The 26,407-nt window shown below is 48.6% G+C and overlaps 2 protein-coding genes across 2 annotated transcripts in view; one reads left to right on the forward strand and one right to left on the reverse strand.

Moving 5' to 3' along the window:
• LOC133354405 (annexin A7-like) overlaps positions 1-21,039 on the reverse strand; it is a 45,302-nt gene extending 24,263 nt beyond the window's left edge. The window contains exons 1-3 of the mRNA XM_061571210.1: positions 20,600-21,039; positions 11,424-11,493; positions 670-922 (exon numbers count right to left, since the gene is read on the reverse strand). Of these exons, the coding sequence (XP_061427194.1) occupies positions 670-922; positions 11,424-11,492 (322 nt within the window). The 5' untranslated portion in view covers position 11,493; positions 20,600-21,039. The remainder of the gene's footprint in view (positions 1-669; positions 923-11,423; positions 11,494-20,599) is intronic.
• Positions 21,040-24,041: 3,002 nt separating this feature from the next.
• The window catches only part of LOC133354321 (cytochrome P450 4V2), a 38,141-nt gene continuing 35,775 nt past the window's right edge, over positions 24,042-26,407 (forward strand). Inside the window, exon 1 of the mRNA XM_061571064.1 lies at positions 24,042-24,292. Within this exon, the coding sequence (XP_061427048.1) occupies positions 24,115-24,292 (178 nt within the window). The 5' untranslated portion in view covers positions 24,042-24,114. The remainder of the gene's footprint in view (positions 24,293-26,407) is intronic.

A 26,407-nucleotide genomic window follows, 5' to 3' on the forward strand; every position in this document is an offset into this window, starting at 1 on the left:
AGATATCATATCCGATAAGCAGAGTGAATCTCACTCCGATACAGGAGTCACACGTCAAGTGGTGGAATTAGCCGAGCGAGACAAACCCGAGAAGACATCGGGGTCACGGTAAATCAAGCGACTTACACATCACACCGCACCACAGGACGGTTTCCATTTGGAGAGATTGAGAGCTATTTACATGAAAGACTTAATTTTAAAAGACTGGTAAACACTGAGAGGTGGAATATGCGGAGAAAGTAATTCTGAAGGCCAGGAGTATGGAGCAACGATTGTGCTCACAATCACCCAGGGACTGAGCTCAAGCTGCTACAAGTAAATAGGAACAATGAGCGGACAGAGTGAAAACCAATGACGGAGCACGCGAGCGCACTATGTGTGGCCATTCAGAAGTTCTGGCTCTGGTGACCATGATCCATTTATGGCCTTGCAGAGCCAGTGGTGAGAAATTACATATTACAATGGTGAGAGCGAGTCTCTCCAAAGGACTGTTGACTTTTTAGAAAAATTGTACTAATTTTATTTATGTAAGAGTGATTATGGGCCGATACAACCCAGGATTTGAACTCTGCAACCTTCCCCCTGCGAGCCACCCGGCTTTGTGCTACAGTGCTAGCCCCGAAATCTGTACCCTACTGCACACCAGTGCGAAGTATGCAGAGCGCTTACCACCAGCACCAGGGTAGGCGGTGAATCCACCCGTGCCCCCTGGGGGGGGGTACCCCCCGGCGCCACCTGGTGGGGGGTACCCCCATGCAGCTTGATCCATCCCAGGTGCTGGGGGGTATCCCCCACTTCCATAAGGTGGCTGCCCAGGGGTGGGGTACTGCCCGCCAGCCATGGGAGGGTAGGCTCCACCCGCTCCCCCATAGGGGTCTTGTACAGGCGCCCCCGGGGTCCCCCAAGTCTGCCCACCCTGTGGCTGTATAACAAACACAACAGAGGTTAGTCACCTATCCACAAGCACGGGTAATTACAGCATCAGGACAAACATATCAATGACCGATTATCTACATTGCAGAAGAAAACATTTCGTCTCCGTTTCCAGGGAGGCCTAAGCTACTTATAAATAATGAAGGCAACATGAAAACAATAGAAGTGTATGCCAAAATATGAATGTTAATATTCCAAAGGCTCACGTAATAACGAACCAGCATTTAACATTAAAACGTGAGTTTAGTTTAAAGTTAATGAGCACAAAATATTTTTACAGCTCACCCCCCTTCATCCACACTCACTCCAGCTCACCCCCTGCATCATGCCCACTCACTCCAGCTCACCCACCTGCATCACCCCCACTCACTCCAGCTCACCCCCCTGCATCACCCCCACTCACTCCAGCTCACCCCCTGCATCACCCCCACTCACTCCAGCTCACCCCCTGCATCATGCCCACTCACTCCAGCTCACCCACCTGCATCACCCCCACTCACTCCAGCTCACCCCCACTCACTCCAGCTCACCCCCTGCATCACCCCCACTCACTCCAGCTCACCCCCCTGCATCACCCCCACTCACTCCAGCTCACCCACCTGCATCACCCCCACTCACTCCAGCTCACCCCCCTGCATCACCTTCACGCACTGCAGCTCACCCCCCTGCATCACCTCCATGCACTGCAGCTCACCCCCCTGCATCACCCCCAGTCACTCCAGCTCACCCCCTGCATCACCCCCACTAACTCCAGCTCACCCCCTGCATCACCCCCACTCACTCCAGCTCACCCCCTGCATCACCCCGACTCACTCCAGCTCATGCCCTTCATTATCCCCACTCACATCAGCTCATCCCCTTCATTATCCCCACTCACACCAGCTCAGCCCCCTGCATCACCCCCACTCACATCAGCTCATCCCCTTCATTATCCCCACTCACACCAGCTCACCCCCTTCATTATCGCCACTCACTTCAGCTCACCCCCTTCATTATCCCCACTCACACCAGCTCATCCCCTTCATTATCCCCACTCAGATCAGCTCATCCCCTTCATTATCCCCACTCACTTCAGCTCACCCCCTTCATTATCCCCACTCACTCCAGCTCACCCCCTTCATTATCCCCACTCACACCAGCTCATCCCCTTCATTATCCCCACTCAGATCAGCTCATCCCCTTCATTATCCCCACTCACTTCAGCTCACCCCCTTCATTATCCCCACTCACTCCAGCTCACCCCCTTCATTATCCCCACTCACTCCAGCTCACCCCCTGCATCATCCCCACTCACACCAGCTCCCCGCTTCAATATCCCCACTCACACCAGCTCACCATCTTCATCATCCCCACTCACACCAGCTCACCTCTTCATTATCCCCACTCACTCCAGCTCACCCCCCTGCATCATCCCCACTCACACCAGCTCACCATCTTCATCATCCCCACTCACACCAGCTCACCCCCTTCATTATCCCCACTCACTCCAGCTCACCCCCTGCATCACCCCCACTCACTCCAGCTCACCCCCCTGCATCACCGCCACTCACTCCAGCTCACCCCCTTCATTATCCCCACTCACACCAGCTCCCCGCTTCATTATCCCCACTCACTCCAGCTCACCCCCTTCATTATCCCCACTCACTCCAGCTCACCATCTTCATCATCCCCACTCACACCAGCTCACCTCTTCATTATCCCCACTCACTCCAGCTCACCCCCCTGCATCATCCCCACTCACACCAGCTCACCATCTTCATCATCCCCACTCACACCAGCTCACCCCCTTCATTATCCCCACTCACTCCAGCTCACCCCCTGCATCACCCCCACTCACTCCAGCTCACACCCCTGCATCACCGCCACTCACTCCAGCTCACCCCCTTCATTATCCCCACTCACACCAGCTCCCCGCTTCATTATCTCCACTCACACCAGCTCACCATCTTCATCATCCCCACTCACAACAGCTCACCTCTTCATTATCCCCATTCACTCCAGCTCACCCCCCTGCATCATCCCCACTCACTCCAGCTCACCCCCGTCATCATCCCCACTCACTCCAGCTCACCCCCTGCATCATCCCCACTCACACCAGCTCACCCCTTCATTATCCCCACTCACACCAGCTCACCCCTTCATCATCCCCACTCACTCCAGCTCACCCCCTGCATCATCCCCACTCACACCAGCTCACCCCTTCATTATCCCCACTCACTCCAGCTCACCCCTTCATCATCCCCACTCACTCCAGCTCACCCCCTTCATTATCCCCACTCACACCAGCTCACACCCTTCATCATACCCACTCACACCAGCTCACCCCTTCATTATCCCCACTCACACCAGCTCACACCCTTCATTATCCCCACTCACACCAGCTCACCCCTTCATTATCCCCACTCACACCAGCTCACCCCTTCATTATCCCCACTCACACCAGCTCATCCCTTCATTATCCCCACTCACACCAGCTCACCCCCTTCATCATCCCCACTCACTCCAGCTCACCCCCCTGCATCATCCCCACTCACACCAGCTCACCCCCTTCATTATCCCCACTCACACTAGCTCACCCCTTCATTATCACCACTCACACCAGCTCACCCCCTTTATCATACCCACTCACACCAGCTCCCCGCTTCATTATCCCCACTCACACCCGCTCACCCTCTTCATCATCCCCACTCACACCAGCTCACCCCTTCATTATCCCCACTCACTCCAGCTCACCCCCCTGCATCATCCCCACTCACTCCAGCTCACCCCGTTCATCATCCCCACACACATCAGCTCACCCCTTCATTATCCCCACTCACACCAGCTCACCCCCCTACATCATCCCCACTCACTCCAGCTCACCCCTTCATCATCCCCACTCACACCAGCTACCCCCTTCATCATTCCCACTCACATCAGCTCACCTCCTTCATTAACCCCACTCACACCAGCTCACCCCTTCATTATCCCCACCCACTCCAGCTCACCCCCTTCATTATCCCCACTCACACCAACTCACAGCTTCATTATCTCCACTCACACCAGCTCACCCCCTTCATTATCCCCACTCACATCAGCTCACCCCCTTCATTATCCCCACTCACACCAGCTCGCCCCTTCATTATCCCCACTCACACCAGCTCACCCCCTTCATTATCCCCACTCACACCAGCTCACCCCCTTCATCATACCCACTCACTCCAGTTCACCCCTTCATCATCCCCACTCACACCAGCTCACCGCTTCATTATCCCCACTCACACCAGCTCACCCCCTTCATCATCCCCACTCACACCAGCTCACGCCCTTCATCATCCCCACTCACACCAGCTCACGCCCTTCATCATCCCCACTCACATCAGCTCACCCCCTTCATTATCCCCACTCACACCAGCTCACCCCTTCATTATTTCCACCCACTCCAGCTCAACCCCTTCATTATCTCCACTCACACCAGCTCACCGCTTCATTATCCCCACTCACACCAGCTCACCCCCTTCATCATCCCCACTCACACCAGCTCACCCACTTCATTATCCCCAATCACACCAGCTCACGCCCTTCATCATCCCCACTCACTCCAGCTCACCCCCTTCATCATCCCCACTCACACCAGCTGACCCCCTTCATCATCCCCACTCACTCCAGCTTACCCCTTCATCATCCCCACTCACTCCAGCTCACCCCTTCATCATCCCCACTCACACCAGCTCACCCGCTTCATTATCCCCACTCACACCAGCTCACCCCCTTCATTATCCCCACTCACTCCAGCTCACCCCCTTCATTATCCCCACTCACACCAGCTCACCCCCTGCATCATACCCAATCCAATACCAATACCCGCCATTCGCCACTAAGTGACGGTGACGTCACCATGGCGCCTGTGCCAGGCCAGGTGCACTTTGAGGCCACGTGAAGTGTCGAAGGCTCGCTGACAAGAGGTCTTGGGACACACCCAGGTGGCATGGGTTAGCTGACTGAGATGACTGGTAGATGCACCAGCTGTACCCCCTACTGTGCCAACTTGCTCCATTTTATCCGCCCGGCGTGCTGCTCATTGTTTTGAGCATCACTCCTCTGCCCTCCGTTGTTGCTCGAGGGTAACTGCCTCAAACTGCCCAGTAGCATCCTTCACGAGCCTCCTCCGTGGAGGCCGATCTTGACACCGCTAGCACCATTAGCTGGCAAGTTCACTCAGCTCCACAACCTCCTGTACCACATCAGTCAATCTCTTCTCCAGCCCATGTCGTGCTCGTTTAGCCCCCTCTATGCAGCCAAACAGAAGCTGCTTGGGTATGCGGTGGCTGGGCATGCAGGACTACATGACCAAGCCAACGCAGCTTTGTCTACCGGAGGAACTCACTGATGGGAATGTGTCCAGATTTTTCAAGGATGTGAGCTCCTCACACAATCCAGCCTGGTTAAACACAGGATGCATAGTAGGCATGCTAGCCTGAATGTTTCTAACCGGCTCAAATGTTCCATTAGAGTGACCCACGTTTTACTGGCATAGAGAAGGGAGGGCATGACTGTAGCCGAGAAGACCCGAAGCTTTGTGCGGAGCAACAAACCAGGTTAGCTACCACACAGCATTGTGCAGCCGATGAAAACAATATCGCCCAACTGATTCAGAGTGAGACATTTTCTGTCAAACCAGAGCTGGTCATAAGCATACTGCCCTGGTACGGGAAACTCTCCACTCTCTCCATAACCGTTCCATCACCAATGGGGAGCTACATCATTCCCATTCACTTCAGCTCACCCCCTGCATCATCTCCACTCAATGAAACTTGACCCCACATCTACCCCACTCTCTCGTCCCTCATTCTCAATCCCATTACATCCTCCCATTTCACACATTCACTCCACCTATTTCCCAACCTTCCCTCCTTCCACGTACAGCGTCATTAGTGCTGCCAAGCAGCTGCTTGTGTTTCGCATCAATATCTTAAAGACAAGCACCAGTGCAGCCTCTGTCTCAGCAGTGGCCTCTTCTCAAGAAGACTCCCAAGAAGTAAATCTATGAGCCCCAAGCAGATATTCCACTTGTTGGTACCACCTAAAGTGGTATCACTTCAGTGCTTCCAATTTCATGATGTGGCCAACAAGAGTAAATTATATGAAAAACATCAATGAGTGGGCCATAAAATAACTCCCTCATATCCGCCATTAAAAAAATATCCTGAAGCAGAAGCTTTGCACTGGATACAGTCACATTTGCAAATGTTATTTGTACCTTTGATTATAATTAATTACATGTGTATTGATAGTTCACTGTTAATGTGCCATTTTATCGAGGAACTACTTTGTGGCGTTATCTTGGAGTGGTCTGGGACAGTTTTGTTCTTCTTGCTGCCTTGCCAAGGCTTGATAAATTGGACTTATCTTACCTATGAATGTCATTTTTTGTCCGTCTGTGTGTATGCGTACGCTTGTGAGGGCTTTAGCTCTCAAACAGTGGGGTTTACATAAAAAATAAGCAGGTACCACACCGTAAGCTCCGCGGTAAGCAAGCACTATTGCTTTTTCCCATCCGTCAACTTTAAAGTATTTTATTTAGCAATTATGTGCAGATTTCGTTTATATATTTATTAAATAGTGCGCAATCGACCATACCAACTCACACGCCTGGCCGCTGGGGGGGGACGGCCCCTACCAAGTCACACGCGTTCGGTGGGGGTGAGGGGGGCATTTTCTTTAACGCGTAAAAAAATTCACTCAAAATACACAAAACGCCGAGGTCAATTCTTCAGTGTGATGTCCTCTTCTTCCCCCCCCCCACCCCGATACGTGCAGTTACTGTTGTGGTGTAAACTCATACGGAGACGAGATTCTCTGTAAGGGCTCTTGCCAGTTTATTAACTACTACACTCACGTACAGTATCACCGGAACACACCCGAGGTAGACACTTCTACACTTGGTCCTTCCCGTGGACCGTCCCGGTACCCACCTAACTCCTCGGCCTATCCTCGGCCTCGGGTCTCGGTGCCGAGCGGCGTGTCTTCCGTTCGGCGTGTCTTCCGTCCCCTTGAGCACTCCGTTCCTTTGGCTCCCCACAACGACCCTGCCCCTTGGCCTGGGGTCCCCTTTAAGTACCCCTCTACTCTTGGTAACGTCACGTCACCCTATGACGTAATCCCGTTCTTTCCTGCCGATGGCCTCACTTCCTCCCACTACTCCTCTACACTACTATAGAGTCGGTAGATGCTACTAGTTTAGGACGTAGATATTACTGCAGAGCGGGCGGGGAATCGTGGGTTGGGGGGGTAGCGGCCCAGCCCCCAGCCTTCCAAGGTGCCACCTCGGCCGGCTGGGCAATCTAGGCGAGGTCGGGGGCTCTGCATGGGACTAAGCCTCACCATGGAAATGTTAAGTGCTATTTTCTTGCTTCTTTCGCCAAGCTCACGTATATATAAAACTAATATTAAAAAAAAAGTTTGGAAATATTAAAATAATAATGTTTGTGTGTAGACAACTAATATTTCACAATTAAGTTGCTCAATATTAAAATATTAATGTGTGTGTCTACGTCCTTGTGTGCGTGTGAGTCGATGTGTGTGTCTGCCACGATGTGTGTGTACGTCCGTGTGTGTGTGTACAAGTCGGTGTGTGCGAGTCGATGTGTGTGTGTCAGTCGATGTGTGTGTTAGTCAATGTGTGCGCGTTGTGTGTAGACAAATAATAATGAATAGTATGAATTCCTGCAGTCACGAAAGCTTAAAATAAAGATTTAACCACCTCTACGGGGAGGATTTCCACACAACTCAGACATGACTTCAACCGAGAAGATGGAAGCAAAATTTAGCAATCTTCGGAAGGACGTTGATCAATCAGGTAAAGTGTTAACTGTTGTGTTGGCCGACTCTCTGACTTGCATTACATTTCTAAGTTTGCTAAGTTTGATATCCTTTTGTCTATCACCTTTTTCCCTCTGTAAATGTCACCCTCTCGCCCATTGCGGCAGCCCCCCCTCCCCCTCCTCGGATTAGCCGAGCTCATCCACTCCTAACCTCTCTGTGATTACATTTACAGTAAAACCTTGTATTACGAGCATAATTCGTTCCGGAAACGTGTTTGTAATCCAAAGTACTCGTATATCAAAGCGAATTTCCCCATGAGAAATAATGGAAACTCAGATGATTCGTTCCACAACCCAAAAATATTCGCTGTGTGTTTGTAAGTCGATATGTGTGTCTAAGTCCATGTGTGCCAGGAGGTCATCGATGCCTTCTATGACCTCCTGTCACAGGTGGTAGTTAAAGTGGCCCTTGGAATAGAGTCATCTTGTTGAGCAACTTCTATGTCTGAGTTGGTCATGATGCTGGCACCTGGTCTGAATTGATTGGAAAGCATGAGCCAGATCAGCTCAATAACGGCAGGAGGCTGCTAGATTTGTCTGCAGCCCATGGGCTTGTAATTATCAATACGCTGTTCCGGCATCGGCGCATCCACACAACATCATGGATGCATGCCGTGTCCAAGTAAGAACATCTGCTGGACTACATAGTGACGAACCAGCGGATGCGAGCCCATGTCCTTGACACCAGGACCTACCGTGGAGCTGATCTGCCCTCTGACCATCGACGAGTCATCTGTAAGATGCGCCTGCCTTTCTTCCACTCCGATGATTTGGTAATTGCTGCTCATTCAGAGGAGGAGTTGGAGACGCTGCTGATGAAAATGGAGCGTGCCACTAAGAGGTGGGGCCTTACTATCAGCCCTACCAAAACTAAGCACCTGCCTGGGCATTTTGTACCATCGGACACTCCACCCCCACAACTCCCAATCGGTGATGGGGCAGTTGTGGAGAGAGTGGAGAGTTTCTCATACCTGGGCAGTGTGCTCATGACCGGCTCCAGTTTAACAGCAGAGGTCTCACTCCGAATCAGTCGAGCGGCAATATCTTTTCATCGGTTGCGTAATGCTGTGTGGAAGCTACCTGGACTGTCGCTCCGCACGAAGCTTCAGGTCTTCTCGGCCACGGTCATTCTCTCCCTTCTCTACGCTTGCGAAACGTGGACCCCCCTAATGGAACATCTTCGCTGGTTAGAAACATTTAGGCTGGCCTGCCTACGATCCATCCTGGGTTTAACCAGGCTGGATTGTGTGAGGAGCTGACAAATCCTTGAAAGATCTGAGCAAAAGTCCCATCGGTGAGCTCCTCCGACAGGCAAGGCTGCATTGGCTGGGCCATGTAGCTTGCATGCCCAGCCACCACATGCCTAAACAACTTTTGTTCGGCTGAATAGAGGGGGCTAAACGGGCGCGACATGGGCTAGAGAAGAAATGGAGCGATGTGGTACAGGACGTGGAGCTGAGTGGACTTGCCGATGACTGGTACCAGCGGTGTCAAGATCGGCCTCAGTGGAGGAGGCTCATGAAGGATGCTACTGAGCAGTTGGAGGCAGTCGCACTCCAACAACAACGGAGGGCGGAGGAGCGATGCTCACAACAACGAGCGGAGCGCCGGGTGGCTAAAGCACAGCAAATTGGCATCAGTAGGGGGCACAGGTGGTGCGCGACTTAGTCCATGGGCCAGAGCCAGTCGTCTCAGTCAGTAAACCCGTGGTACCTGGGTCTGCCCCGTGACCTCCTGCCAGCGGGCATTCGAGATTTCATGTGGCTTCAAGGTGCACATAGCCTGGCACAAGCATCGTGGTGACATCATCACCACTTAGTGGCGAATGGCGGTTGTTGTTGTGTATAAGTCGATGTGTGTGTGTGTGTCTTTTTTGTCCAGGCAACGCCGGGTACTTCCCGCTAGTGTAATATATTTATTTCTCATTTATATCTAGAGACTAGCTAACATTTTTCTCTATTTTGCACTCGTCGTTTTTTTTGTATTGTTTGCTGTTGTAACTTGCTGACCGACCCATAGCTCATCAGATTCCTCCAGTCTAAATAAAGATTCTGATTCTCAATCAGATATCAATACATTGGTGCTGCTCGCATTTTGCTATGTTGGATGTAACCAATATCTGCTCTGGCCCATGGACTAAGTCGCGCACATCCCCGTTTTCTCCTCCTGATGACTGCATTTGAATTTTGCTTCCTGTTGAACTGGTTTTCTGAAATGATGCGCTTGCGAAAGATCACTGCAGGGGGTTCAGAATACGCATCGTTTAACTCTAAGAATGTGATGTTGAGCCCTATATTAACACTTTGGGAATGACTCCCTGGCAAATGTAATATAGTAATACCCCAGTTTATGTCGGGGATGCGTTCCTGAAAAGTGCGACGAATATCGCAACGACGTCAACCAAAGCAAAGTACAGGGTATGTAGATGAAGGCTAAGGCAATAGATACAGGAAAAGACGGATGCTGTCAGCGACATCAATGTGGGTTGAGGCGACAAATCAGGTCATAGTATTAAGTGATGACATGTTTGTGAAATTATGTAAAAGGGGGAGATGTAAAATGGGGTATTACTGTGGTAGTGGAGCTTTCTCAAGTAGACATTCGCTCATTCTGCTATGGGGTGGGAGACGTGTTACGTGTTTTCGTGTAATCTTGAACACAATACCGTCATCTGGGTGAAATGGCCGTCATTAATTCGAATCCACATCGGATCAGAAAAGCTAAATTCCAAAAAGGCCCTTTCAAGAAACAGACATCGATCCGATGAGGTCTTTGAATGCCCCAACTCAAGACCTACATGTGACTTCCTGGCCAAAAATCTAAGGCATAAAGTTGACGTTGCCTTAAAGGAGATGCATGTTGAGGACATCACGCGGATGGTTTAAGTTACAGAACAAACGGTTACACTCTTGTTGCGGCTATCTACCACCCTAAAAACGGCCTCCTCACCACCTTCATCAGGCAAGGCCTAAAGGACTGCTCTCAAGTGCAATACCACAAGTGATGGCACATTAACGATTACACTCACAGTTGATCGTGTGACAATCATCAATGTATATTATTCCCTAAATAATAAATGGCCATCATCACCTCTGCCAGCAGTCATTCACCCGGCTGTAGATAGGGGTGACTTATATAGCCACCACACAATGGACTACTCAGAAAATGAAGCTGGTTGCCATGTGTTTAGTTTGTTGTCCTTACCCCACCTCGGATTAGCACAGTTGGCTACGTATGCAGCGGAAGACATTCAACATATATACTTATATAAGACCCTAAACAGCCAGGCACATTTCACTCAGCCCGATGGAAAAAGGACTGTAACCCAGACGTATGCGTCATCTCAAAGGGCAATAATGGACAGCCACCATCAATTAAAGGCAATTTTCCAAAGAGCCAGAACAAACCAGCAGTTACGCACATTGCATTACTGATACTGGTCATTCGTTACTCGGGCCTCTGGTGTCATGTGTAAAAAGAAAAGCAAGAGCCATTAATCTGTTTAAACGATAAGCATGACCAAATCAATCCCTTGGACTGGTGTAAAGTGGCAATTCCCTTGCGCTATAGAGCTGTGTGCTGCCTGCTCAGAGGGAATGCGTTGGGTGTTGTTCTGCGAGCGCTCACCGGATAAGGCCCTGCGCCTGGGGGATAGGCTGGGGGGTAGCCCCCTCCAGGGTAGCCGGGGTACGACATCCTATGGGAGTATACACAAACATTTACAATGCAGACACGGTTATGAAATATACTGTGTAACATTACACCGATATACTAGGCAGTGCATGGCTGGGATATTACTGTAAACTTCGATTAGCACGGTTAGCTACGTACGGTGCGAAAGAAGTTCAACATACATACAAACTTGGGTGTTTTTCACAAATATTAATGGAGATTGTTTAAATGGGCACCCCAAAAAACCCAAGCTAACGATGCATAGTTTTAAAATCACGACAATAGCACTTCATGCTGATATGTAAGATGATCTCAAGTTCTGCAAGGTTGTTCCATTTAATTATTTCATGAGCTGGCTTTAATGTGCAAGGCAACACGAAAATGTATAGAGCAGAATTACAAAGCATTTAAGCAACCACGTAATAGCTCCTCACACTATCGTCATAATTAGAATTCAACTCTGCAATAGACGATATGGGTTAACATTAGAGGTTCCAAATGCTTTTCTGTGCACCCTTGGGTGCAACACCAAGAATGTTAAACGTCTGATTTCTTCTTGGCTCTTTCAAGCATTGGCTCAGAGGCAGACGGAGGTTTAAAATTAAACAGAAGAGCACATTGCCAGGAATTCCAAATTACAAAAACATGTGAAAGTCACGTTATCGTCAGTGGCGATTAAAAGTGTAAACAAGTCAAATCTAGCTAGGATACACACGGCTCCGTCAGCACTGTGTGTGTGTACACAGAACAGTGACAGCACACGGCTCTCCCAGCACTGCGTGTACACGCAGCAGTGAGAGGACACGGCTCCGTGATCACTGCATGTGTGTACACAGTGCTCTCAGTGCCGTATGCAGCACGAGGCCATGGAGGCAAGCATCATTAGGACCCTTGGACACGAGGAGGAACAACAACACACTGCGTAAACCCGGCCAGGCAAAGCTGAGCGCGTCCCATCTGGTGCGATGCCAAAGATGGACGGTGCCTCAAGGGTCGCCTGGCAACGTCATCACTCCAGCTACAGCAGCCAACCAGCGGCCGGGAGAACAACCCCCGAGCAACATGGCTGCCAAGGTCGCGTCACGTCCCCTGTGTAAATGTACCAGTCTTGCTGGGGCTTTCGCTCCCCCTGCCACCGCGGGGTGGATTTCCACACAGCTCTCTCATTGACATGCTAATTTCTCTGCTCCAGCAGACCCACCTCTCACTCTGCCCCCCCCCCTCTCTCTCTCTAAGGCCACGACACAGAGGCATTGGGTCTCTGTGTGTCTATGTTGTGTCTCTCTCTGCTTGTGTCTCGCTCTCAAATTTAGTTCTACCTATTCTTAGGTTTTTTCGGTAAAGACACGTAGGTAAAACATTAAAATTAATAAAAGTAAAATAAAATAAAAATCACGACGTTTCGGAGGCAACACAAGCTTCCGTCTTCAGGTGGAACCAACCGTCACAGCCACGACAGCTGTATCAAGTAAATGAGAGATTACAAGAGCTACCACTCCGTATATATAATGGTTGGAGAGAGGGTAAGGGCCAAGTACGGCACACTTTTTATTAATATGGTAAGGTGAGGCTTAAGAGGCTGAGCCTTTGTTATGGAGAGGTACGGTTTGTGACTAAGCCTGGCCTACATAACAATAGTGTGAAAAAAGAAACAACTAAACATGGTAAAACAAGCCTGGCTGTCTATCAATAACCTGTAATAGTTGTCTGTCAAATAAGATGGTCCAAATAAGTGTAGTTAAATCTTTTTTGCATGGTTAATCACATCTTTCCAATGATTACTCAGTTTGTAACCATCATCACGGTTGAAATTATGTCTGTGTTTGTATATTTGTATGGCTTCGTGTACAAACCTTTGATGGTAGCCAGGAGGTTTGCAGAGCACCTTGGTCTCGGAAAAGACAGTTTCATGAGAGCCCACCGAGTTGTAGCAATGATCGGCAACGGCCGAAGAATCAGTTCTGCCGTGTTTCAGATCTGACTTGTGCTCGCGGACACGATCAGAAGCATGACGTTTCGTTTCTCCAATGTAGCAATCACCACAACTGCAACTCAATTTGTAGACTCCAGGATACTGTAAGTCAGGACCGACATCCTTCACAGATAAAATCAGATCACGGATTTTATGCACTGTACTGAATCGGACTTGGATCTTATGTTTGTTTAGAATTTTGGAGATCTTTTTGGTCACGCCTGCTATGTATGGTAACATGATAGTTTTGGTCGGAGTTTCATGTGGCTGTTTCTGTGTGGTGGGAGAAACAGCTTGGCGGATAGCGTTTTGATGAGAGAATTATTTTGAGATGGGTGGTGGTGGGAATCCAGTTTCAAGTAGGAATCTGTGTGGGTGGCTTTCCTGTAGACAGAATGTCCCAAGGATCCGTCAGGCCTCCTCTCAAACAGAATATCCAAGAATGGTAGAAAGATGAAACCGGATTCCCACCACCACCCATCTCAAAAGAATTCTCTCATCAAAACGCTATACCACAGAGCCCATGGCATTTCTGACCAACACCACCTGGCCGGTGAATTAAGACATGTACATCGTGCCCTCAGGATGAACGGATACTCTGACCGCACTATCCGCTAAGCTGTTTCTCCCACCACACAGAAACAGCCACATGAAACTCCGACCAAACTATCACGTTACCATACATAGCAGGCGTGACCAAAAAGATCTCCAAAATTCTAAACAAACATAAGATCCAAGTCCGATTCAGTACAGTGCATAAAATCTGTGATCTGATTCCATCTGTGAAGGATGTCGTTCCTGACTTACAGTATCCTGGAGTCTACAAATTGAGTTGCAGTTGTGGTGATTGCTACATTGGAGAAACGAAACGTCATGTTTCTGATCGTGTCCGCGAGCACAAGTCAGATCTGAAACACGGCAGAACTGATTCTTCGGCCTCATGAAATTGTCTTTTCCGAGACCAAGGTGCTCTGCAAACCTCCTGGCTACCATCAAAGTTTTGTACACGAAGCCATACAAATATACAAACAGAGACATAATTTCAACTGTGATGATGGTTACAAACTGAGTAATCATTGGAAAGATGTGATTAACCATGCAAAAAAGATTTAACTACACTTATTTGAACCATCTTATTTGACAGACAACTATTACAGGTTATTGATAGACAGCCAGGCTTGTTTTACCATGTTTAGTTGTTTCTTTTTTCACACTATTGTTATGTAGGCCAGGCTTAGTCACAAACCGTACCTCTCCATAACAAAGGCTCAGCCTCTTAAGCCTCACCTTACCATATTCATAAAAAGTGTGCCGTACTTGGCCCTTACCCTCTCTCCAACCATTATATATACGGAGTGGTAGCTCTTGTAATCTCTCATTTACTTGATACAGCTGTCGTGGCTGTGACGGTTGGTTCCACCTGAAGACGGAAGCTTGTGTTGCCTCCGAAACGTCGTGATTTTTATTTTATTTTACTTATATTAATTTTTATGTTTTACCTACGTGACTTTACCGAAAAAACCTAAGAATATGAATCCTTGCAGTCACGAAAGCTTCAAATCTAGAATTAGTTCTACCTGATGACGATTGCTTGTGTTGCAATCGAAACGGCGTATATTATTTAATTAATTTTCTTTCTACGTGACTTTACCGAAAGAACCAAAGAGTAATACCACTCATGTCAAGACACATCCACTACAACACACGGGACTTTCTATGAGCAATGGCTACGATCACTAGTGCTCTCCATCGGCACATGAAGACGCTGTTGAGATAACGGTACCAGCGACCGACCTGGTTGACAGGTATGCAAACCTGTCTTGCCAAGACGCGCCTTATTGAGCAAGTTGAAATATCTAGGAAAGTTGAAATATCTAGGCCTTCTCCTGGACTCAAAACTATCTTTCCAGATCCACCATGATCAAATGGCCAATATGATGCATACCAAAAATTGATTCCTATACAGAAACAAACGCTGTATATCAGCTCGACTCCATCTAAAAAAATAGCTCATGCTACCATCCTGCCCATACAATATTTGATTATTGCAACACCATCTATCACCTAGCTTCCGAAGCTTTGTTAAAATGTCTCATTTCATTAAACCACTCCGCTCTCCGTTTTGCCCTTGATGCCCCCTCTAAAACGTACCATTGTAATTAATTCTAGATTTGAAGCTTTCGTGACTGCAAGGATTCATACTCACAATTGCCACGTTATTTCGAGCGTGCAAGTTTAGCTTGCGCCTTTCTAATTTTCCAGATATACAAACAGACATAACTTCAACCGAGATGATGGATTCAAATTGAGCAATTATTGGAAGGATGCAATTAACCAAGTTAAACTTTAGCTGCCATGCAGTTTACTGCTAGACAGCCAGTTTAGATTTATTTTCATAATCATATCCTTATTCCCAGTCTATTACCCCCAGCTTCACACACTACCATCACCATTACCACACGTTAGTGTTCATCTTGCGCATTTCTAATTTGCCCCCCTGGCAGCATAACAAAAGGCTGCTTAATCTTAGCTTTCTTATCTACTTCCGCCCCCTGCATCACAAGGCTTCAGTTTGAGCTGCATGCGTTGCCTCCCAACACCCACCCCCGTTCCTCACATCGTTGCCTCCCAGTCCACAGCCCGCCCACACACTCACCATGCCCCCCTCCCTCCATCCCCAGCGACTATATAATTCCTCGTCACAGCCATCTGTTAGACACACTTAAACGGTTGTGCTTTTGCTACGTTGTCCCCACCTGAAGGACGCTTGTGTTGCGCCTGAAACGTCGTGATTTAATTTAGTTTTCATTTTTTTTACCTACGTGACTTTACAGAAAAAACCAAAGAGTGTTGTAATTAACTCAAACCTGTCCCCTGGATAATCCTATTTGTTAAATACTTAATTGGTATTAAGTGTTTTCGTGTTACCGCTCCACATATCTGGCATACTTCTGCCTCTCTATGAAAGCTTGGTTGCCAATTATACCAAAACACAGAGCTTACTTGCACATGTACTTTACTTTTTCCTGGTGCCTCCTGCTCGATTAAATTTGCGTTGTTTATTTTTATTCGCGTGTGTTTAATTTACGACTTTCAAACAACTCGGTCGTTAGTTGTGAAATACTCGATCTCTGCAATATTGACATTTTTGGTCGTTTGCTTTTTGTTGTTGCTGCTGTGCTCACGCACCACGCTTCTCCCTTGTAAAATAGTCGGGCAAACTCAGCGTGGCTGAATGCACAGAGCGGTGCCGTCACAGCGGCCATCTTACACAGGGGCTTGAATGCCACGACGATAGCCATGTTGCATCGAGATTGTTTTCCTGGCAGCTGATTTGCTGCGTCAGCAGGAGTGATGACGTGTTCCCTAGGTACCACTGACGCGCTCCCATGTTTGCGATCTCACTGGGCACACGCTGTCGTCGGTAATACCATTGGATAAATTAGTTGAATATAAAATGGATAAGTTGCGGTGGTTGCATAACGTATTGCTTGTTCTGCAAGTGTTTGCATTGAAAGGAACATGGCACAACAGATAGGAGTCTCCATTGCTTCACAAAAATAGAGGCAGTTATTTGTCATGGAAAAGATCGGATAATAAATTAAATAAAGAATTGGCATACATTGGTCAATTCATGATATTAATATATCCACGCAAGCCACCGCTGAACTGTGGGCAGACCAGTAGTGGTTAGGACACTGTGCTTCACGTCGGCTGAGCGCAATAGCTCGTGCCCTTGGAACGCTGCCCATCACGAGACCCGGCTATACGCTGCCAAGACAAAGAGCCAGCACTGAACGAATAGTAGAAGGCAATGGAGAAGTTTAAGAGAAGCTGTAACACAGCTGTAATAAGTTAAAAGCAATAATCTATTGAGACGTTTCAGGAGTTAAAGTTTAAGTAATAGAGTACTGGAACTGTTTAAATGAGACCTGGAAATTTTCCGTTGTTGAAGAGGGAACGTGCCTAAGAGTGATTCGTGAAAAAGTACAACTCGAGGAGAATATCCACAAAGAGGAGAAAACACCGACTGCACTGCTAATCAAGCCGCAAGCTGTAATCAACTACAACTACAAGTTCCGTGGACTATTATCACGGTAAAAATATCTGACACTTGACGGAGAAAGAGTGCGGTCACTGTCTACATTCACGAGAAAAATTGTGTCTGCACTCCGTCAGAGTTCATTGCTGATAGCACCGCCGCCGTGCTCTCATTAACGGTCCATGACTTAGTCGTCACTGTGACGGGGCCTTCATTCATCAAGCTGACAGCTGCCACTGCTACCGCGTGGCTGTGTCGCTGCGGCAGAACGCTGTTAACATCCGCACTGAACCGGAGGAGACCATCGTGTGCAACGACTCCTACAGGCAGAAGATGCGTGTCCATTGACTGCGACTTAAGGGTACCGAACTGTGCTTAAATTCCAGTCATCAAAAAGTATCACAACTACTTCGGTCTGTGGTATCAAGTCCCTATACATTTTGAGTCGTGTATATACATTTATTACTTTTAATACTGTTTTTTTTGTATCACGATTGATTTTGCATAGAGCATTGTCTGATTTGCTTTTTGATAAATACAGTACCTTTGTACCGATCACCGGTTGTCTATTAAAAAATGCCATTTTTGCATTTAATAAATAAAATACTTGTTTGAGTTAAAGTGCTGTTCCAGTGTGTGTGTGTGATTTAACACTGTATTAAACCATCCCGTTCCATGTCAGGGTATCAAACGATGGTTAGTCATTCAATTACACCAGAGACAACGAACCACCAACATTATTGGCAGATACAAAACCGGAGTATCTGATGGACAGTGACCAGATACCCCGGTTTTCGCACTCGGGGGTTTTAGATCCTACGCGAATCACTTCCATAGAGGTTGGTTATGTATGCATGTTGAACTTCTTTCGCACCGTACGCAAGCCAACCCTGCTAACTGGGGGTGAGGGGGAAGGACAAAACACTATAGTGCATTTTGTCTGGGCTTAGGGCCAAGGGAAAACAAAAGTCCATATCTCTCTTTGTGGAAAGATTTCCACAGCCCGTCAGATCAGGGGCCTTCCAGAGCGATGTTGCCCAGCCACTCGTGTGGAAGCTGGAAACACTGTGGGCTCGTTTCGACAGACATGCGCCACAAGAGTGGAATCGTGGGGGCATTCAGGAAAACACTGCTAAGTTACGAAACCTCCATTGTGGAGTTTAACATGGAGTGTAGTTAACATCTGACAACGAACACACATGCGTGCGTAGACTGCCGGATAGCATGTTAGGAGAACGTCTATGATCGTCAACCATCTCTCCACTGTTAGATATCTATCCACTGAATACCGTGGCGACAATGCTAACACTCGAGTAGCAGGACGGGGTAATATCGGGGCAGGAGAGCGATGTGGACTGATTGAGGCAGGAAGCTGGTCGGGGTGGGAGGTAATCCCATCAGCAGCCATTTGGGTCGATGCTGGAAAACTGATCTAGGGGGAGACGGCAGGAGGAAGCGATAAGGTGGAATCGACGATACTGGGCTCGATGACCTCTTAACCTTGAGTGAGCCTCCGGTCATAAACGATTTCGACGTGGTCGCGACCAGGCCCGTCGCGTTGCCGGTCTCACAGCAACCCATCGTGCAATCGCACGCGAAGAGACTTTTGACAGAGATGCCGTGAGCATCACACGCCATGCAACGCCTCTACTCAGCCTGACAACACACCGCCGTGAGGTTTGCCTGTTAAAGTACACAGACACTTTCGATTTAAAGCTTTCGTGACTGCAGGGATTCATCTTCTTGGTTCTTTCGGTAAAGTCACGTAGAAGGGAAGTAATAAAATAATAAAAATAAAACATAATAAAATTATTCTCACGACGTTTCGGCCACAACACAAGCAGCCGTCCTCAGGTGAAACCAGGTCTGTCGAGGCGACAGCGTCTGAATGAAACAGCACACGTGCTTGGAGCATATATATAAGCTGGGTTGGAAGGGGGGGGGGAAGGGCGCCTTGACAAAATAATTTGCATATCAAGAGGAATTTAGAATATTTATGGGAAATGCAGGTATGTGATTAGTACTACTTATGTCCCCCCTCCCTTGGATGCTGCTAATCCTGCATAATGCACGGACATAAGTAGTACTAATCACATACCTGCATTTACCATAAATATGCTAAATTCCTCTTGATATGCGCCCCCCCTTCCAACCCAGCTTATATATATGCTCCAAGCTCGTGTGCTGTTTCAATTCAGACGCTGTCGCCTCGACAGACCTGGTTTTCACCTGACGGCTGCTTGCGTTGTGGCCGAAACGTCGTGAGAGTTATTTTATTGTTTTATTTTTATTATTGTATTACTTCCCCTCTACGTGACTTTACCGAAAGAACCAAGAAGATACACAGACCCTTGCCAATCCACTGCTGAATGAACGGTCGTGCCCGATTCAGTGCACTACGCTAACCACTGCACCACCGCTCCATCCCTTTCCGCGTATAACCGGTTACACAATCCGTGAACTGTACAGGCAGTGCGAGCTGGTCCCAACAGGCTCCACCGATGCCGTGATGACATTGATTGTAACTATTGTGACGATGGTAATAATTGTGGTGAGCGTAATGGCGATATTTATGGTAATGCTTGTGACGATGGTAATAATTGTTGGGAGCGGTATTGTAGCGGGTAGTAGGCTGCGTTTCTAACCCCGGCGCCCCGAGTTCGATTCCTGCTCACGGTCAACAGCTGTGACGATTATCGGTCCTGGACTTCTCCTAGGTCGACTCGGCCTCAAAATAAATACTTGGTGCGTAGTGTAAACATCGCCAAGGCGGTCGAGCGTTGTCCTGGCCGCCCACTCCCCCGTGTGCCGTGCCGGCTTTTATACGCGCTTGCTAACAGCAATGTTACAGGCGATACGGGGTAATGGTGATGACGGTAATAATGGCGATAATAATAATGGTGATATTGATGGTGATTATGGAAATTACGTCGATGGGAATGTTCTTGAAAGTAACGACTGTGCAAACGATGGTGTTGATAACCAATACTAGTTTGTGTGAGTGTTGCTGTTGATCACATTGATAGCAATGATGGCTATGGAGTCTTGGAAATGATTGTGATAGTAATGACATGGATGGTGATTGTTGATGGTGGTGATGCTGTGAATCCCACTCACGTGAGCGCTGCGAGTGCGAGCTTGCACCGCTAGGCCTCCTCAACCTCTTCTGCCGCTCCTCCGACAGCCGCGCCCCACTGCGCTCTTCCAGGCAAACGGAGAGTCGTCCTTGCTTCCCTCCCTGTCTCCGTCTCCTATCGCTCTGTCTCTCTCCGTTCTCTCAAGACATGCAGCAGGGGCGGCAGCAGCAGCAGACGCAGTGAGACGAGAGGAGTGCGCTCCGCCTGTGAGGAGAGGGGGGAGGCGAGGAGCTCTGTGGGGCGCTGGTCACGGGAGACGCGGTGACGGAGGCGCAGGGCGGGCCGCGCGGGGTTCGAGCCGCGCCCAAAGGCGCACACAGAACCGGTCTGACGGGGCGCGACGCGTTATGCGCCACGCGAGTCACGGTTCAAAATACGCTGCTGCTGTTGCCGAGCTGCCTCCTGACCATCGTCCTCATCATGGCCACCGCCTCCGTCTCATGTGTATGTCCACCTCACAAAGCAAAAGACCAACCGCGCGTTTTCAGCCTCGAGCCCTCTTTTGGTGCAAAACCACGACTTACTGGGGCCACCCAGGACGGCACGCCCACAGCCATTCCTCTGGTCGAATTGGATCTTCAGATCACAAATATGTACAATAATCGAGAAGTCATAATAATAAAGCTGTACTGCAGTATAATTGAGAATTAACCTCGTTTTGGAGTAAAACGCGAGTTGAAAATCTCGTGGAATGTCAACAATTGGGCAATATCTGCGGTCCTCCATGTGTTATCTGCCAATTAGTGTTTACATATGGGAGGAAACCGGAGAATCTGTGGAAAATCCACTACAGTCCCCAACCAGACGGAACAGGTGAAATCCACATTATTTGCTTTACCGCCTTCCCTTGAGGGAGCACAAAAGGGAGTTTCACCGCATGTGCGACCCACCAACCCTCACTGCCTGCACAGCGCTGGATTACCGGTACCTGTACATACGTGCAGTAGCCACCACCGGACGGCTGACAACAATAACAGTCTATAAATGGTGGTATGTACGCTACGCTTACAGCCCTACCTTGTTACCTCCCTTAACGTAAATCTTCCTTCAAAAATCTTCTGAAACAGAAGTTTAGTGCTGGATACAGCCACATTTGCCAATGTGATTTGTTAATTCGATTTTTTGAAATGTATCGATAGTTTAATTTTAATATACAATTTTATTGATGGATTATGTAGTCTTGGTGTGGTCTTGGACTGTTTTGCATTTGTTTTGCTGCCTTTCCCAAGTTTGAAATTGATGATGCAATCTGAACTTTATTTAAGGGGCACCACGGTGGTGTGATGTTATTTTCCTCGCCTGATATGCAGGTCAGGGGTTCAATCCCGACGCTGATGCATGAATATTTCAAGTTTGCATGTCCTCCCCGTGGTCGCATAGATGTTCTCCGGTTTTTCTCTACACATTTAGAAATATTTACTTAGATTATTTTGCTGCTATAAATTTTCACAATATAAGCCACTTTGTTGAGCTATAATTTATGGCCAGGTCGATTCTGAAAAATAAGCCAAGACCTCAGTGACCTTCGTCTGGTAAGATGGGAATGGTTTAGTTTCATTTGTATGTTTTTGGGTGATTTGTTTGCCTTTCCTGTACTTTGCACTATCGTATTTTTGTATCGTTTATTGCTGTAATGTTGATATCTGCTCCTACTGGACATCTGTGAAAAAGAGCTTTATAGCTCATCGGATTTCTCCAGTATAAGTACTGTATTTGATTCTGCTCATGGTGGATACTCATATCTTTCAACCTCCTATCAATGCCTACCTTATTACATACCTATTCAGACCTTATTGGTCACCCCGTGCCCTTATAAATTTCAACGTGCATCCTACAAAGTCCCATCACAAGGGAGAAACATAAACAAACGGAAAAAAAATTGCCAGTTTTGAAACGGCTGTACGCTGTATGGACCTGAAAACGTTCCTGTACAAGAATACGGGGTAAAACGTATGGGTTGACAGGTATGGAAAATGCTCATGGTAGACACTGGTAGCATTTTCCACCCCAAGTGGAAGTGACCCAACAACGCCCTTGCCCAACGGGTAGGGCGCCCTCATAATCAAGAACACGAATATATTCACACGTGGGTAATAACGCGCAACGCCGCGGCCATTCTCTATCCATGAATACCTCCCCAAATACGTCGCCGTCTCTCACGGCTCACGATGGTACAATCCGTCCAGCTGCTGCACGCGGGTCGATTTCATCGCTCAACCTTCGCGGTGTTTTACCACCTTTTGCTGCCGCTCCGTCGTTAGGCTCAACCACAGCCATCGAGCCAGGGCCATGCCCTGCCCAAGCCCCCGTTTAGCTTGGAACAGACTTTTGGGCTAAGGGCTGTTAGCGTGCACATCTGAAGGCCGACACGAGGCGGTGGGTCGCCAGGACCACGCCCGACCGCCTTTGTCTTTACAGTGGCGATGTTTACACACCGCACCGGGTATTAATTTAAGGATAAGTCGACCTAGGGGAGGCCCGATAATCATCACTGGTGTTTGGCCATGAGCGGGAATCGAACTCGCCGGGATTCGTACCGCAGCGTGCTAACCGCTACACGACCGCTTCCGACATTGCCATATTTTTTACCATCACAAGCATTACCATTACTGTCACCACAATCATTGCCATCATCACAATAGTTACAATCAATGGCATCATGATCATGGCATCGGTGGAGCCTGTTCCGACGAGCGCGCACTGCCAGTACAGTTCACGGATTGTGTTATAATTTGTAAAGGGATGGAGCGATGATGCAGTGGAAAGCGCAAAAACGCCCAGTCTGAGGTATGGCCAAACTACCCCCAAGACCAACACAGATATGTACGCATGTTGACCTTCTTTCGCGCCGTACGTAGCCAACCGTGCTAATCGTAGGTGCCGGGGGGGGGGACAATGGGCAGGTCTTCGTGTTATTCGTGTTATTGTTGGGCTCGTTACAAGCCCAGCAATAACAGGCTCTCGCGTGTAAACAAAGGCGTCGCCGCTGCTCGCGCCCTCTCCATCTCAGCCAATGGGGGGGGGGGGGGAGAAAAAACTCACGCGGCTCGGACCCCCCCCCCCCCCGCGTACTGCGCGGAGCTTGGGGGTGGGGTGGACTTGTGGGGGGTGGGCAGCGCGAGAGTCGCCGCGAATCGATGCCTCGGTTGCAGACATACGAGCTGACAGACCGGCGCGTCCGTGCCGTGTTATTTGTGTGTGTGTGTCACCACTTGAGACGCGGCACGAGTGTGCGGGTGGCTTCCGTCGATGCGCTCGCTCACACTCCGTCTCTCGGCGGGGCACCGCTGCGCGAAGACCCAGCAAACGAACGGCCAAGAGATGGAATCGATTCCGCAAGCGCGTTCTTCTCGTGCACGGGATAGGGAGAGGCGGGGAGCTCCCAAGAGGGCGGGCGAGGGGGGTGTGGAGAATGAATGACGAGTGGCGGGTTGTCAGTGGGAGTGAGTGCAGAGAGAGAGAGAGAGGCTTACTCGGACGGGACAGGCAGAGAGGATGGATGCTCTTTCCGCGCTCGTGCTGCTCGCCGCGGCGCTCTTCGCGCTCTGCGTGGCCGCGTCTCGCCCCGCGCATCGCTTCCTCAGGCAGCTGCTTCACATGAGCCGCATCCCCGGGCCGAGCCCCACGTACCCGTTCTTCGGCAACGCGCTCATGCTGAAGCGCGGCGGGAGAGGTGAGTGCGAGACGGGGCGAGTCGGGGAGATTGGCCCCAGGCAGTAGGTGGGTCGCTCGATCGCAGTGCAGCGATTGGTTTCTGCACTTGGGTCGGCTAAATTCCACCTCTCGACAATGAGAACTGTGGCTTAACTGCGTCACCTGTGTGTTGCCAAGTGGCACGGTTGCTTTGAGTTGTGACTGTCGTATCGTTTTCATAGTCGCAGCGTTGTCATCCTGCGCGAATGAGCACGAAAGTTCAAGTTCATTTATTAGGTATAGCCCTGTGAGCCATTCGGCTCTTGAATCGGGTGCAACCGCAACAAACAAAAACATGAACAAAAACATCTTAAAGTGAATATGTGACGAAGTGCAAACAGAAAATCCAAGAAAAGACAGCAAAATATTGCAGAAAAAACACCGTACACCAACGCTGTGTGCAAAAATCCCAGTGGGATGCAAGTCAAACAACAACCACAAGACAACTTAGATAAAGGCCATCAGTCTAACTCTGTACTACAACAAACAAACATGGCTAAAAGTAGTGGAAAGTTTACATTCCTGTGGCAGGAGCGAGTCTCTCCACAGGGGAGCGAGTCTCTCCACAGGAAAACCACTGTTGACTTCCCTACAAAATGGTAACTACTTTATCGACCCGGAAGGGAAATGGGCCGAGTCAACCCCTAACGAGTGAGAGCAGGTTAGAGTGCTATCGGGTGAATTGTTCATGTTTACAGTCCACGAGTGATTAGAGCAATGACTGTTGAGTTGAAATCCAAAGTCCGAAGGTTGACCGAACTATACAACACAAAACAAGATTTGGGGTCAATATGGGGAATATAAATAGCATTGATGCATTTTAAATTGTGCAAGAAATACTGTACTTTTGGTTTATATGTGGAGAGACGGATATATGAGGGAGAAATTATCTGCGTATCTATTTAGTTGACTATAACAACTTGTCCTCTGATGTTGTCCACGTGGTTCATATCTCAACCAAACACGAGCACGTTTGTGTTGCACTTTGGAGCAAATTTCTTGGTGCAAAACTCTGTCGTGAGGTCCGAAATATTGGCACCAGACTTGTGACTTCCACCCAGCAATGATCAAACTGCCTTCTTAACTGGATCCCGACTTAACCTGAGGTCTGTTACGAGATCAGAAGATATATTTATACTGGAAGAATCCGTTGAACTATAAAGCTCTTTCACAGATATCCAGTAGGGGCGGGTAAGAACGATACAATAAGTGCAGATGCCCACGCTGCGAATATGTCACCCCCCAGAGGCGTAGCTAGGGGGCAGGGGGGCACATATGTCCCCGGGCGACAAGGTAAAGGGGCGCCAAAATGAGGCTTACAACGTTACATTATAACTTATTGCGGCGGGCGCGGCAGCCTTGAAACTACTGCACAAATCTACACCTCAACCTAAAAGTTGATATATCCCGCCACACACAGCCTACATTTCATGTAATTACATTTTGGTACGCGCGCCTATTAAGAACTTACATGGAAGAACGTCCCAAACAACAGACAGGCACAGTCTTTCAGCCTTAGTCACTGGCCTGTTTTTTGGTGGCGGAAACTACAACGGCCTACTGTATTTTTAGTTCGTATTAGTGACACCACGCTCCAGGCGGCTGCAGCAGCCGCAGCAGCCCACGCACGTTCAATTACATCATCATGGTTTAAACGCCGACTAGCGAACGGAGAGGAAGTGACTCGTTCGTGGCTATTATATTCACCAATCAATAAAGCTGTTTACTGTTTCTGTTGTCTATTATTTACATAATCGAGTTCAAACTCACGAGCTTCGTTTGAGTTAACAAACGGTTTCAACAAGTGGAGAAAGCCAGAAAAACTAAATTCTCATGAAAACAATCCTAGCCACCGCACAGCTTTTACTACATGGAAGGAAGCCGAACGAAGGATAATTGATGGTACTGGAATTGACGCAGTGGTTCAAGCTCAGATTCATTTGGAAAAACAACGGCGAGATATATTGCAAAGAATACTCACCTGTATTAAGTTTCTGGTTTCACAAAATTTGGCACGACATGGCCATGAGGAAAATTTGAATGCGGATGAAAAAAAATGTTGGAAACTTTCTCGCGCTGATCAAACTCGTTGCGC

This window comes from Lethenteron reissneri, chromosome 47, assembly GCF_015708825.2.
Source record: "Lethenteron reissneri isolate LAM-NWPU_2019-01 chromosome 47, ASM1570882v1, whole genome shotgun sequence".
Taxonomy (NCBI): domain Eukaryota; kingdom Metazoa; phylum Chordata; class Hyperoartia; order Petromyzontiformes; family Petromyzontidae; genus Lethenteron; species Lethenteron reissneri.